Source organism: Oncorhynchus mykiss, chromosome 1, assembly GCF_013265735.2.
Source record: "Oncorhynchus mykiss isolate Arlee chromosome 1, USDA_OmykA_1.1, whole genome shotgun sequence".
Lineage (NCBI taxonomy): Eukaryota > Metazoa > Chordata > Actinopteri > Salmoniformes > Salmonidae > Oncorhynchus > Oncorhynchus mykiss.
Window position 1 is genome coordinate 76363921 of NC_048565.1, and position 15964 is coordinate 76379884.

General features: G+C 46.3%; 1 protein-coding gene across 11 annotated transcripts in view; it reads right to left on the reverse strand.

The window, feature by feature from the left end:
- ccser2a (coiled-coil serine-rich protein 2a) overlaps window positions 1-15964 on the reverse strand; it is a 75467-nt gene that overhangs the window by 39390 nt on the left and 20113 nt on the right. For all 11 annotated transcript variants that reach the window (XM_036985534.1, XM_036985527.1, XM_036985521.1 and 8 more), the window contains exons 3-4: window positions 2850-4176; window positions 2477-2682 (exon numbers count right to left, since the gene is read on the reverse strand). In XM_036985534.1, coding sequence (XP_036841429.1) covers window positions 2477-2682; window positions 2850-4173 — 1530 coding nt within the window. In that variant the 5' untranslated portion in view covers window positions 4174-4176. The remainder of the gene's footprint in view (window positions 1-2476; window positions 2683-2849; window positions 4177-15964) is intronic.

The following is a 15964-nucleotide window of genomic DNA, read 5'->3' on the forward strand; positions in this document are numbered from 1 at the left end:
TCTGAAGGTACATTTGAAGGTAACCCAAACAATAAGGGGATTTGCTGAACCTATATTATCCTGGAAAAATTCAGTTATAAATTATTTTGTCTTAGTTAAATATGTCTTAGTTAAATATGTTGTCCTCCAATACACTTCGATACAATTTCCAATATCCCCGTCCTCATGGAAAATCTATAAGAGTTGTGTGAATGCCAATTAAATGATGATCCGATCGCATTCTGTCTCCTATTAAAAAATGTTTAACCTTTGATGAAAGAGACAAGAAAGTAGTCAACTTAACACTGTATTATAGTCTTCTAACATAACGATTTGATCATTTGTTGCCTGTACGTTCAATAAGTTGGTACAAATGTTTTCGAAAAAGTATGGATCATCCTGATTTGGACCATATAGTTGAATGAGCCAAATCTCTTTTTCGTCAACTTTCATATTCAAAAAGATCCACCTTTCTTGCGAATCATTCCTGACTATTTGCAAATTCAGATAAAAACATTTGTTAATTAATATCATCACACCTTTGGACTTCCTTCTGTCCATGACAGAAAAAATGTTCACCACCACATTCCTTTTTCCACACAACTTCATCTCAGGATGTAGAGCGAGTTTCCTGTAAACAGTGTATGTTATATTCCTTTTCTTTTAGCCGCATAAAGACTGATCTTCTTTTTTTGGAATCTGCTAAACCATTACAATTATAACTGGCTATACTTATTTCACCCCTTACCATAACTAGATACTATTCTCAGTCTAAATTGACCATAATTAGTGCTTGTAAAGTTACTTCCATCAGAGGTATTATGACGGTCAAAACTAGAGCTTTCAAATGTCTGATATATAGAATTTAAGAAATAGGTTCTAGCAATATTTGTTTTATTCCCTTGCCTGTTTGCCTGTGAGCCAATGCCACAGATGTTAGAAAATTGAGACAAGATATTATGTGTGAAGTAAATCTGAGTAAGTTTGTGTGTATGATATAGGATGTGATTTAGTGAGAGTGTGTACGATGTCTGTATAAGAATAAGATTATAATGTGTGCTGTCCAAATAAATAATAACTCCGCCAATTTGCATGGTTGAGTGTCTGTGTGTGTAACATGTAGTGCGTATAGCCTTAATATTCATGATGATAATTGTAATCCATATTGTATCACTGTCATAGTTGCATCATAATTAACTTTAACATCATTGAAAAACACATCCCAGCATTTCCATAGCAATTGACGTTTCACATGATCATGAAAGACACCTTGCATTACTCTAGAGACGGCTTCAAAACAAATGTGTTCCGTACAATATGTTATTAGAGTCCCCTGTTCTACTCCAATCTATACTTCTTTATCGGTGTAACAAATGGCTTTGGCCACATGGTGTCACCCTACATACATGCTTTACTTTGCTGTGTTTGCTCTGAATCACGTTCCAAACAAATACAGCACATCTCAAGGGTGCTTTGACCTAATAGGCCAAACAATTAGGAAACAGTATGTTAGATGGACCCTATTCTACTAGGCTTACCAGATACATGAATGTCATTGTCATTGTATCAGTGCAATGATTTATGGCTCAGTTGGATTGTGGGTTCGATTCCCGAAGCCGTACGCATGACTTTAAGTCGTTTGGATAAAAGTGTCTGCTAAATATTATTATTATATATTAGAGAGAGTCACTCACACCCACTCAGAACAGTTGGCATCCCCAGACAGCTCTCTCCCCAATACACACTGTCTCAGTTGTCTATGCACCACTGTTCGGTCAACAATTCTGTGTCTTCATGTAATGGTAAACCCCAGAGGAAGGGAAGAAAAGACTAAGCTGATTAACTGTTTTAAATCCCCGTCATTAAGCTCGTTAAACATTCCAGAGCCAATGGCACCGGAACACCGAGAGGAAAACAGAAAGAAACTGTTCGATTATCTCCAGGAGATCATATGTGGCTTGTAAGGAGCTATGCAGACATTCCAGAATCTGGGAACCCCACGGGAGGGAGACCTTGGTTGGGAGTGGGTGGCTGGCAGCCTTGGCATTCACATTCCCTTTCTGACCTGAGTCTTTGTTCTCCTAATCCCTAATTAAGGATCTAATTTAACTGAATTTTTAGCAGCGGGATCAATTGACAGAATAAAGCAGGTAGCTCTTGCTGGGAAGACTGGACTGACATAATAGGGTCAAAGGTACACCCTATCAGGCCTCTGGTGAATACCAACACTAGTCAATCTGATTAATTAACTTTGTACTGTACTGTGCATCATACAGAAATTACAGTATGTCATTACTAGTCAGTGATACTATATGAAGTGTATGCTAAGCGGAAGACAAGACAATTGCTGACAATAAAACAGTCTGTTTTTCTACACAATGACTAAATATTCTCCTGACACTCTCTATGTTCTGACTGTATCTGACCAGCCAGGTAAATATGGGTGTTTTCGTGTGTATGAATTTGGTACCCCGGGGCAAACCAAGCGTTGACTCACCATGCTGTTGAGGCGGTCTGAGTCGTCATAGCTCTCACATGGGTGTGTTCTGGGTCCCAGGGGCTCCAGATCCTCCTCGTCCCACATGTAGGTGCCCCCCGAGCTGTTGGAGGGGGACAGCTCCAGAGACGAGCCCTGAAGGAAGTCTCCCCTCTCTGGGGGCAGGATGTCAAGGGCTGTCCTCACCCCAACTTCCTCCTTCCGCCCTGCACAGGGGACACAAACAGGACAATCAGTTCATACGGTACATTTTACTGACTGTCAGGAATTATGGGACTGAAGCAGTGTTATAAAAGCTCTGGTTAATAGTGGCAACTAGTAGTAACAAAAGAAGATAAGATTTCAGCAGGTGTTTTTTATTTTTTTTGCTTACCTGAGAGGCCCATCTCATTCCAGTCCATGGTCTCATTCAGGAAGCTCCGCAGGCGGGTCTGAGTGGCAGTACTACCTCTCGTCCTGTTGTCTGGGACATCCCCATCAGCCAGGTTATTAAAGTCATCCAAGAACTCCTCGCTGGTGTCTCCTCGAGAGAGCGATGAGGCTGAGGAGAGAGACATGTCCTCTAGCCCCTCCCCTGTCCCCCTGAGCTGCCCCCCTGAGGTCCTGTCGCTGTCACTAAGGGGGTCTGGAGTGAGGGTGAGGGGGGGTGACTCTGCCCTATCCCCGTCCCCCACTCCTCCAGCCCTGACCTCCCCCTTCACCCTCCCTGTAAACAGGGGTTTCTGCTGCTTGACCTGGCCAGGCCGTGTCAGTCTATAGCCCAGAGCAGAAGGCTTGTTCAGAACACAGTTGGGGAGAAGAGGTTTTTTCAGGGCACTAGGGGTTGTGGAGGGGGAGGCGGCTGAAGAGAGGCTCCTAGGATACTGAAGCCCCCCCAGCCCTGTCCCCAGGCCGAGGCCCATCCCCAGGCCCTGCCTCCCATTCGACAGCTGGTGGGGTCTGATGTGGTTGACCCTGGGTGGTTGTAGCTGGGTGTTGGCCAGAGGCTTGGCCAGCTCCACTGCCCGGTTAAAGGAGAAGGAGCGTGCCATGGGCAAGTTGGTCGGGGACGGGATCTGCTTGAAGTGGGTGAAACTCTGCGAGCGCACCATGTTGTCCAGTGTGAGGGACTTGAGGCTGTCGCTGGACTGGGACAGGCTATCTCTAGAGCTGCTGCGCGGGGAGCTGGAGCTGGCCCGTGGCCTTACCAGCCCTGAACCTGACTGTCCTGAGCCATCAGTAGCTCCATTTTGGCCTAGTTTGGGGCCTCCACTGAAGGAGGCGCTCTGCCCCTGTCTGGGCCCTGCCTTGGGGCTGGTCTTTGCGACTTGGCGGGGGATGGCCCTGGGGCTTGAAGTAGATGACTCAGACGAACCAGAACTCCTGACCCTCTTAGGGGTGGATGGGGACGGTTTCTTGATCTCCCTCCCCCATGTGGAGTGCTGAGTCTTGGGCTTGTCCCCTCCCTCCTTTGGGCATGCATCATCTTCAAGGCTAGTGGGGGTGGCTGGAGTACTGCCACCGTCTTTCCTCCATTTTAGAGAGAAGGAGGAGGCACGGACCACCCCATTGGGTCTTGCTGGGGGGGTGGTCTTGCTGTCTTGGGGTGAAGGGGTGGTTCCATTGGGCAGGGGGCTGGTGACCCCCGTGGTGGGGCGGACACCGAACTTAGGCAGTCTGGACACCATGGCAAGCTTGATGGGTGTCTTCTCTTCCATCAGCTGCCAGCACAGTGTATGTGAGAGAGAGAGAGAGAGAGAGAGAGAGAGAGAGAGAGAGAGAGATCAAAATTACATTTCTGTTGCAAATTCATACTTTCATGCATGCGTGGATGTGGCAGTCCTGGGCTGGTGTGGTTACACGTAGTCTGCAGTTGTGAGGATGGTTGGACGTACTGACAAATTCTCTAAAACAACGTTGGAGGCAGATTATGGTGGAGAAATAAACATTCACTTCCCAGGCAACAGCTCTGGTGGCCATTCCTAAGGTCAGCATGCCAATTTCACTCTCCCTCAAAACTTGAGACATCTGTGGCATTGTGTTGTATGACAAAACTGCACATTTTAAAGTGGCCTTTTATTGTCCCTAGCACAAGGTGCACATGTGTAATGATCATGTTATTTAATCAGCTAGTTGATATACCACACCTTTCTAGTAGATTATATTGGTAAATGAGAAATGCTCACTAATAGGGATGTAAACAAATTTGTGCAAAACATTTTGGAGAAATAAGCTTTTTGTGCATGTGGAAAATGTAGGCGATTTTTTATTTCAGCTCATGAAACATGGGACCAACACTTTACATGTTGCGTTTATATTTTTGTTCAGTATACAGTGCCTTGCGAAAGTATTCGGCCCCCTTGAACTTTGCGACCTTTTGCCACATTTCAGGCTTCAAACATAAAGTATACTGTATTTTTTTGTGAAGAATCAACAACAAGTGGGACACAATCATGAAGTGGAACGACATTTATTGGATATTTCAAACTTTTTTAACAAATCAAAAACTGAAAAATTGGGCGTGCAAAATTATTCAGCCCCTTTACTTTCAGTGCAGCAAACTCCCTCCAGAAGTTCAGTGAGGATCTCTGAATGATCCAATGTTGACCTAAATGACTAATGATGATAAATACAATCCACCTGTGTGTAATCAAGTCTCCGTATAAATGCACCTGCACTGTGATAGTCTCAGAGGTCCGTTAAAAGCGCAGAGAGCATCATGAAGAACAAGGAACACACCAGGCAGGTCCGAGATACTGTTGTGGAGAAGTTTAAAGCCGGATTTGGATACAAAAAGATTTCCCAAGCTTTAAACATCCCAAGGAGCACTGTGCAAGTGATAATGTTGAAATGGAAGGAGTATCAGACCACTGCAAATCTACCAAGTGTCACGTTCTGACCTCTATTTCTGTTGTTTTGTATTTATTTAGTATGGTCAGGGCGTGAGTTGGGTGGGCAGTCTATGTTTGTTTTTCTATGTTTTGGGGCATTTCTATGTTTTCGGCCTAGTATGGTTCTCAATCAGAGGCAGGTGTCATTAGTTGTCTCTGATTGAGAATCATACTTAGGTAGCCTGGGTTTCACTGTGTGTTTGTGGGTGATTGTTCCTGTCACTGTGTTTGTTGTCACAGGATAGGACTGTTTTGCGTTTTCACATTTCTTGTTTTTGTTAGTTTGTTCATGTGTAGTGATTTATTAAAACATGAATAACCACCACGCTGCGCTTTGGTCCGCTTCTCTTCCTCCTACAGACGAACGCCGTTACAGAATCACCCACCGCAACAGGACCAAGCGGCGTGGTAACGGGCAACAGCGGCACAAGGAGGAATGGACTTGGGATGATGTGTTGGACGGCAAGGGTTGCTACACATGGGAGGAGATCCTGGCGGGAAAGGATCGCCTTCCATGGGAACAGGTGGAGGCAGCGAGGAGAGCAGAGGCAGCCGGAGAGAGGAGCCGGCGATATGAGGGAACACGGTTGGCAAGGAAGCCCGGGAGTCAGCCCCAAAAATTTCTTGGGGGGGGGCTAACAGGGAGTATGGCTACGCCAGGTAGGAGACCTGAGCCAACTTCCTGTGGTTACCGGGGGGCTAGAGAGACCGGGCAGGCACCGTGTTATGCTGTGGAGCGCACGGTGTCCCCAGTGCGGGTGCACAGCCCGGTGCGGTACATTCCAGCTCCGCGTATCGGCCGGGCTAGAGTGGGCATCGAGCCAAGTGCCATGAAGCCGGCTCTACGCATCTGGTCTCCAGTGCGTCTCCTTGGGCCGGCTTACATGGCACCAGCCTTGCGCACGGTGTCCCCGGTTCGCCTGCATAGCCCAGTGCGGGCTATTCCACCTCGCCGCACTGGCAGGGCGACCGGGACCATTCAACCGGGTAAGGTTGGGCAGGCTCGGTGCTCAAGAGCTCCAGTGCGCCTGCACGGCCCGGTCTATCCGTCACCACCTCCACGCACCAGCCCTCCGGTGGCAGCTCCCCGTACCAGGCTGTCTCTCCGGCCCATCCTTGCAGGGGCTCTCTCCTCTCCAGCGCCGCCAGTGCCGCCCGTCTGCCCAGCGCCGCCAACGCCGCCCGTCTGCCCAGCGCCGCCAGTGCCGCCCGTCAGTCCGGCGGTTCCAGAGCCTTCCTCCTCTCCAGCGCCGCCAGTGCCGCCCGTCTGCCCAGCGCCGCCCGTCTGCCCAGCGCCGCCAGTGCTGCCCGTCTGCCCAGCGCCGCCAGTGCTGCCCGTCTGCCCAGCGCCGCCAGTGCTGCCCGTCTGCCCAGCGCCGCCAGTGCTGCCCGTCTGCCCAGCGCCGCCAGTGCCGCCCGTCTGCCAGGAGCCGCCAGTGCCGCCCGTCTGCCAGGAGCCGCCAGTGCCGCCCGTCTGCCAGGAGCCGCCAGTGCCGCCCGTCTGCCAGGAGCCGCCAGTGCCGCCCGTCTGCCAGGGGCCGCCAGTGCCGCTCGTCAGCCAGGGGCCGCCAGTGCCGCCCGTCAGCCAGGGGCCGCCAGTGCCGCCCGTCAGCCAGGGGCCGCCAGTGCCGCCAGTCAGCCAGGGGCCGCCAGTGCCGCCAGTCAGCCAGGGGCCGCCAGTGCCGCCAGTCAGCCAGGGGCCGCCAGTGCCGCCAGTCAGCCAGGGGCCGCCAGTGCCGCCAGTCAGCCAGGGGCCGCCAGTGCCGCCAGTCAGCCAGGGGCCGCCAGTAAGCCAGGGGCCGCCAGTCAGCCAGGGGCCGCCAGTAAGCCAGGGGCCGCCCGAGCAGCTGCCCCTCTGTCCAGAGCAGCTGTCGCCCCTCTGTCCCAAGCTGCTGCCGCCCCTCTGTCCCGAGCAGCTGTCCCTCTGTCCCGAGCAGCTGTCCCTCTGTCCCGAGCAGCTGTCCCTCTGTCCCGAGCAGCTGTCCCTCTGTCCCGAGCAGCTGTCCCTCTGTCCCGAGCAGCTGCCCCTCTGTCCCGAGCAGCTATCGCCCCTCTGTCCCGAGCTGCTATCGCCCCTCTGTCCCGAGCAGCTGCCCCTCTGTCCCGAGCAGTTGTCCCTCTGTCCCGAGCAGCTGCTTCACCTCTGTCCCGAGCTGCCCCTCTGTCCCGAGCAGCCCCTCTGTCCAGTGGGGTCATTGAGAGGGGTGGCCATGGTGAGTAAGCCAGGGAGGCGGACAATAAGGCGGACTAAGATAATGGTGAAGTGGGGTCCGCGTCCCGCGCCAGAGTCGCCACCGCGGACAGACGCCCACCCAGACCCTCCCCTATAGGTCAAGGTTTTGCGGCCGGAGTCCGCACCTTTGGGGGGGGGTACTGTCACGTTCTGACCTCTATTTCTGTTGTTTTGTATTTATTTAGTATGGTCAGGGCGTGAGTTGGGTGGGCAGTCTATGTTTGTTTTTCTATGTTTTGGGGCATTTCTATGTTTTCGGCCTAGTATGGTTCTCAATCAGAGGCAGGTGTCATTAGTTGTCTCTGATTGAGAATCATACTTAGGTAGCCTGGGTTTCACTGTGTGTTTGTGGGTGATTGTTCCTGTCACTGTGTTTGTTGTCACAGGATAGGACTGTTTTGCGTTTTCACATTTCTTGTTTTTGTTAGTTTGTTCATGTGTAGTGATTTATTAAAACATGAATAACCACCACGCTGCGCTTTGGTCCGCTTCTCTTCCTCCTACAGACGAACGCCGTTACACCAAGACATGGCCGTCCCTCTAAACTTTCAGCTCATACAAGGAGAAGACTGATCAGAGATGCAGCCAAGAGGCCCATGATCACTCTGGATGAACTGCAGAGATCTACAGCTGAGGTGGGAGACTCTGTCCATAGGACAACAATCAGTCGTATATTGCACAAATCTGGCCTTTATGGAAGAGTGGCAAGAAGAAAGCCATTTCTTAAAGATATCCATAAAAAGTGCCGTTTAAAGTTTGCCACAAGCCACCTGGGAGACACACCAAACATGTGGAAGAAGGTGCTCTGGTCAGATGAAACCAAAATTGAACTTTTTGGCAACAATGCAAAACGTTATGTTTGGCGTAAAAGCAACACAGCTGAACACACCATCCCCACTGTCAAACATGTTGGTGGCAGCATCATGGTTTGGGCCTGCTTTTCTTCAGCAGGGACAGGGAAGATGGTTAAAATTGATGGGAAGATGGATGGAGCCAAATACAGGACCATTCTGGAAGAAAACCTGATGGAGTCTGCAAAAAGACCTGAGACTGGGACGGAGATTTGTCTTCCAACAAGACAATGATCCAAAACATAAAGCAAAATCTACAATGGAATGGTTCAAAAATAAACATATCCAGGTGTTAGAATAGCCAAGTCAAAGTCCAGACCTGAATCCAATCGAGAATCTGTGGAAAGAACTGAAAACTGCTGTTCACAAATGCTCTCCATCCAACCTCACTGAGCTCGTGCTGTTTTGCAAGGAGGAATGGGAAAAAATGTCAGTCTCTCGATGTGCAAAACTGATAGAGACATACCCCAAGCGACTTACAGCTGTAATCGCAGCAAAAGGTGGCGCTACAAAGTATTAACTTAAGGGGGCTGAATAATTTTGCACGCCCAATTTTTCAGTTTTTGATTTGTTAAAAAAGTTTGAAATATCCAATAAATGTTGTTCCACTTCATGATTGTGTCCCACTTGTTGTTGATTCTTCACAAAAAAATACAGTTTTATATCTTTATGTTTGAAGCCTGAAATGTGGCAAAAGGTCGCAAAGTTCAAGGGGGCCGAATACTTTCGCAAGGCACTGTATATACAGTATGTTGTAGCAGTGAGACAGACAATGACATGATGTCATGATTCCTAGATTAGTAATAATTTATTTGGGTCAATGACTAGACTGGAAACCCGGCATTGACACAAGGATTCCGGCCCTACGGCGTTCTGTGTCGAGCGTGGCAGTCTGGCACAAGATCAAAGCTAATGTAACAGTATAACTTTAGACCGTCCCCTCGCCCATACCCGGGTGTGAACCAGGGACCCTCTGCACACATTAACAACAGTCACCCTTGAAGCATCGTTACCCATCACTCCACAAAAGCCGCGGCCCTTGCAGAGCAAGGGGAACCACTACTTCAAGGGCTCAGAGCAAGTGACGTCACCGATTGAAACGCTATTTAGCGAGCACCACCGCTAACTAGCTAGCCGTTTCACATCCGTTACACTAACTCTTTGTTATTTTTTTATATGCAAATTGAAAAGAGTAAACATTCTGGAGTCAATCCCTGATAGACAGAATCCTTTGTTGGACTGTAGAGTACCAGAAACAACCGTCTGTTATTTCACTATTTCAATATCAGCCTTTTCCTCTAAATCTACAGCGTTAGATTTTTAAACCACAGACAATGAAGAATGAACTTTGAAAGATATTTGGCGGACTTTCCTCATTGTCTTCTCTATTCATTACCACTTTAGATATGCTTCAATGGGACCTCTGGGTTCCCCCCCCCAACTTAACAAAGCTGATGAGTCACAGCTACCTTATCATAAAAACACCAGAGCGCCATAGGCTTTATGATATCACAGAACCATAGGGCATAATAGTGAATCATATTTGGTTCAAAGGGAAGGGGAAGTTTTAGGTTCTGCATGTAGTATAGCTTCCTTTTCTTGCAGCATCTGGTAAAGAACCTTCATCTTCCTTATCCAACGGTTCCCCATTCCCAGACCCATTACTACTCATCTGGATCAGCTCCAGAACAGAGGCTGCATTAGGCAGCACACACACACACACACACACACACACACACACACACACACACACACAGAGGCACAAAGCAGGTCACTTCATATTGACAATAATAAGGGCTTTTGTAAAGACCTTGCTGATGCTGATATACGTGCCGGTCCCCTTAACCAGGTCAGAAGGTTGTGGAGGAGGGGAATTTGCATGTCTGGCTTATCTGACACAGGAATAGTGGGACAAATATAGTCCATTTAATTCATGAGCATGGATAAACTGCTACACGGTGTCGCTCATCCAAGGGCCATGCTGACTGGCATCATTGTTTTTGTTTTTTTAATTGTCCATCATCAGATATATCCCTTCAAATGGGAAATTCCAGATAGTTATGGGAACTGTAGCGGCTTCAGAGGAAACTCCAGGTTAGTTTTAGTTGGTCAACTTAAGACTATCAGAACATAATGGGGTAAAGAAGAAATGTGTTAATAGAAGGAAATAGAATTTAAAGGGATGTGTTGGCCTGAGTTCCAACCCCACAGTGCAGCCATGTGAGATGTGGACATCAGAACCTGGGGGTAAGATGCCAAGAGGGCTTGGCCAAGTACAGGACAGGACCCCAAGTAGGACACTGAGGCTGGGACTCAGGCCAGCTCAGTCAATACTGAATGGAGGATGGACGTAAGCCGTTGGTGAGTTTAGGCCTAACTCCATTATCCTTCAGTTATAACCATTCAACTCAAATAATGAATGCAGCCTGGGTGGTCTGGGCAGTCTTTTGTCAGACTCCAGTCCGAAGCCTGTCAAAAAGACACCATTGCCTGTAATAACTAGTAGTCAACTTCAAAAATAAATCATTCTAGAGGACTAATATGTGTTTCCATAGTATTCATACACAACCACAGCTAGTTAACCTAATACATAACGGATATCTACTGCTCTATTGGTAAAGGGAAATTCCACAGTAACAGGGACACTGAGACTCTCAGGGACACTGAGACTTTCACATAAAAACCATGCAACTCTATGCACAATAACTTATTTTAACAATTTCCAAAGACATTTTTACAAAAACACATTTACTTTAATTAAGAACAGTGCAGATGCAAAGTCTGGTAACAAAACGGATGACAGCAAGAGCACAAACTGTCATTCTGTTAACAAACTTTTCAACTGTTACCCAGAAAGGATTTAATCAAATAACATTTTATTTGTTACATGCGCAGAATACAACAGGTTACTTACAAGCCCTTAACCCACAATGAAGCTATATACAAGGGGGTACCGGTACAGTCAATCAATGTGCGAGGGCACCGGTTAGTCGAGGTAATTGAGGTAATATGTACAGGTAGGTAGAGTTATTAAAGTGACTATGCATAGATAATAACAGAGAGTATCAGCAGTGTAGAAGGGAGGGGGGGATGCAAATAGTCTGGGTAGCCATTAGATTAGATGTTCAGGAGTCTTATGGCTTGGGGGTAGAAGACTCATGGACCTAGACTTGGCGTTACGGTACCACTTGATATTGAGAACAAAATGGATGCATTGGATCTTTTGTTACATCCGTCGTTAGATGAATTAGGCCAAGGTGCAGCGTGGTAGGCAAACATCTTACTTTTATTTCAAATGAACACCAAAAAAAAAATACAAAACGAACGTAAAGTTCTGCAGGCTATACAGCAACTAACAAAAATCAAGATCCCACAAACTAAGGTGGAAAACAGGCTGCCTAAGTATGATCCCCAATCAGAGACGACGATAGACAGCTGCCTCTGATTGGGAACCATACCCGGCCAACAAAGAAATATAACACATAGATTGCCCACCCTAGTCACACCCTGACCTAACCAAAATAGAGAATAAAAAGGATCTCTAAGGTCAGGGCGTGACACCTTTAACTTTGCAATAATTGGTTTTTGTTTGACATACATTTAGAAAACTCAGTCTCAGTGTCACGCTGTTCCCGTGGAATCGCCCTAAACCGGTGATGGGCAACTGGCGGCCCCGCTTTTGGCAAGTTAGTGTAGCGGCTAGCTATCTACACTTGTATTAATTATGGTCAAATCACTGACCGAGGGGCCCTCATTGATTTTGTTAGTTACTCTCACTCAGAAATCTAATTGTTCTCTCTACCCCATGGCAAAATGTATACGATTGCAGGAAGTTAGCTGCACATTTTTCTCTCCACCCCATGACAAAATGAGTAGAATTGCATGAAATGTGTTAGAAAATTCCAAAATCTGCTCTCCGCCCTATGGCAAAAGATTTAGAATTGCAACAAACTTGCTTTAAAACTGCAACATTTTCTCTGCCCCATGGTAACATTTATACAATTGCAGGAAATTAACATACATTTTTTCCTCTCTGCTGTCAAGAAGAGGTCCGCTAAAATTGTTGGTCGCAAGGTGGGGGGCCCAACCCTATCAAAATTGCCCATCCCTGCCCTTTTACATTGATGTGCCACTTCCTATTCTTGCTGAGTAAATCATTGTGTTTTGGACCAAAAACCTACAGAAGTGTACGTAAAACTAAAGGATGACATTGGGCCATTAATCCACAAAGCTGGTTTGTGTGTGTGTGTCTGGGAACACTGACCTCACACTACACATTGACCCACATTCCCACACGCACACACTGTGCCATCACCAGCCCAAACTGACACTGCAATGTAATAGAGAATAGAGTTGCTGCCAGCCTCACTAATCTGCCTTGCACGCGCACACACTCTTAGAAATCAGGTCAGTCACTGGAGACAACGTAGCCAAAGCCTCTTTGCCCAGGGAGGGGGTAGGGCAGGGTTGTGGGGGAGGACGGGCATATACGGAGTTTCTCACTGACCCACTGCTGTCATAGTTCAATAACCTCACCCAGGTTCCATTCATATCCAGAGTGACACACGACTACACCCTGACGCAGCTTCGGCAACCATCTTCAGCTAGCCAGCAAGGCTGCCTGATATGTGCGTACTTATCCTATAACCCCCCCCCCTCACACACACACACACACACAGAACATACTGTATCTTAAATATATTTATTTCAAGAATATTCACACCAATAATTGAATTACCAAAACAGAATCACTAGACCAGTAAATGTAAAATACACATTTTCTCTGCTCTGTAATGTACGATATACACCCATTCACCTGAACAAAATTGCTAACAACTGCTGCTGTACTAAAGGCATTAACTCATTGTCCTCACAGCTTAATTTGTGGCCTGCACTAAGACCAGTACAAACATGTTAGCACAGCCTCATTAAACAGAAACAAATAGCAACTGTAAGCAAACAGGGCAACTGACACACATCCAGTATATGAAGTTCATAGAGTCAGGGTTACCAACACACCATCTGTCACTCACTCAAAGCTCCTACATTACCCCCTCCCCCAAAGCATTGTGGTAAATAAACATCCCTGAACTAACACACTATACCACCTGCCCTTCTATCCACACTCATCAAGTCTGATGAAACCTTGCAGAGATCCAGTAATCCAGGGATGTATATACAGTTGAAGTCGGAAGTTTACATACACTTAGGTTGGAGTCATTAAAACTCATTTTTCAACCATTCCACAAATGTCTTGTTAACTTCTTTGGGGTAGGGGGCAGTATTTTCACGTCCGGATGAAAAGCGTGCCCAGAGTAAACTACCTGCTACTCAGACCCAGATGCTAGGAAATGCATATTAGTAGATTTGGATAGAAAAACCTCTGAAGTTTCTAAAACTGTTTGAATGATGTCTGTGAGTATAACAGAACTCATATGGCAGGCCAAAACCTGAGAAAAAAATCCAACCAATAAGTGGGAAATCTGAGGTTTGTAGTTTTTAAAGTCTTAGCCTATCCAATATACAGTGTCTGTGGGGTCATATTGCACTTCCTAAGGCTTTCAACAGTCTTTAGAACCTTGTTTGAGGCTTCTACTGTGAAGTGAGAGAGAGCGAATGAGAGCTGATTGAGTCATGGGTCTGCCAGAAGGCCATGTGCTCAGTCAGGCGCGCGCCAGAGTTAGCTCCGTTCCCTTTCATTTCTAAAGACAAAGGAATTCTCCGGTTGAAACATTATTGAAGATTTATGATAAAAACAACCTAAAGATTGATTATATACATCGTTTGACATGTTTCTACGAACTGTAATATAACTTTTTTGACTTGGTCTGGACCTAGTGCCTGCGCATTTGGATTACTGTACTAAATGCGCGAACAAAAAGGAGGTATTTGGACATAAATTATGGACTTTATCAAACAAAACTAACATTTATTGTAGAACTGGAATTCCTGGGAGCGCATTCTGATGAAGATCATCAAAGGTAAGTGACTATTTATAATGTTATTTCTGACTTTTGTTGACTCCATTACATGGCGGGTATCTGTATTGCTTGTTTTGGTCTCTGAGCGATGTACTCAGATTATTCCATGGTGTGCTTTTTCCGTAAAGCTTTTTTGAAATCTGACACAGCGGTTGCATTAAGGAGAAGTATATCTTTAATTCCATGCATAACCGTTGTATTTTCATCAACATTTATGATGAGTATTTCTGTTAATTGACGTAGCTCTCTACACTTTCACCGGATGTTTTGGAAGCAAAACATAACAACGCGCCAATGTAAACAGAGATTTTTGGATATAAATATTATCTTTATCGAACAAAACATACATGTATTGTGTAACATTAAGTTCTATGAGTGCCATCTGATGAAGATCATCAAGTGATTCATTTTATCTCTATTTCTGCTTTTTGTGACTCCTCTCTTTGGCTGGAAAAATGGCTGTGATTTTTGTGACAAGGTGCCTACGCACCTAACATAATCGAATGGTATGCTTTTGTCGTAGCCTTTTTGAAATCGGACACTGTGGTGCGATTAACAACAAGTTTTACTTTAAAATGGTGTATAATACATGTATGTTTGAGGAATTTTAATTATGAGATTTCTGTTGTTTGAATTTGGCGCCCTGCACTTTCACTGGATGTTGGTCAGGTGGGACATTAGCGTCCCACGTACCCTAGAGAGGTTAACAAACTATAGTTTTGGCAAGTCGGTTAGGACATCTACTTTGTGCATGACACAAGTAATTTTTCCAACAACTGTTTACAGACAGATTATTTCACTTATAATTCACTGTATCACAATTCCAGTCGGTCAGAAGTGTACCTACACTAAGTTGACTGTGCCTTTAAACAGCTTGGGAAATTCCAGAAAATGATGTCATGGCTTTAGAAGCTTCTGATAGGCTAATTGACATCATTTGAGTCAATTGGAGGTGTACCTGTGGATGTATTTCAATGCCAACCTTCAAACTCACGGCCTCTTTGATTGACATCATGGGAAAATCAAAAGAAATCAGCCAAGACCTCAGAAAAAATATTGTAGATCTCCACAAGTCTGGTTCATCCTTGGGAGCAATTTCAAAATGCCTGAATGTACCACGTCCATCTGTACAAACAATAGTACGCAAGTATAAACACTATGGGACCACACAGCCGTCATACCACTCAAGAAGGAGACGCGTTCTGCCTCCTAGAGATGAACGTACTTTGCTACAAAAAGTGCAAATCAATCCCAGAACAGCAAAGGACCTTGTGAAGATGCTGGAGGAAACAGGTACAAAAGTATCTATATCCACAGTAAATCGAGTCCTATATCGACAGAACCTGAAAGGCCGCTCAGCAAGGAAGAAGCCACTGCTCCAAAACCGCCATAAAAAAGCCAGACGATGGTTTGCAACTGCACATGGGGGACAAAGATCGTACTTTTTGGAGAAATGTCCTCTGGTCTGACGAAACAAAAATAGAACTGTTTGCCATAATGACCATAATTATGTTTGGAGGAAAAGGGGGAGGCTTGCAAGCCGAAGAACACCA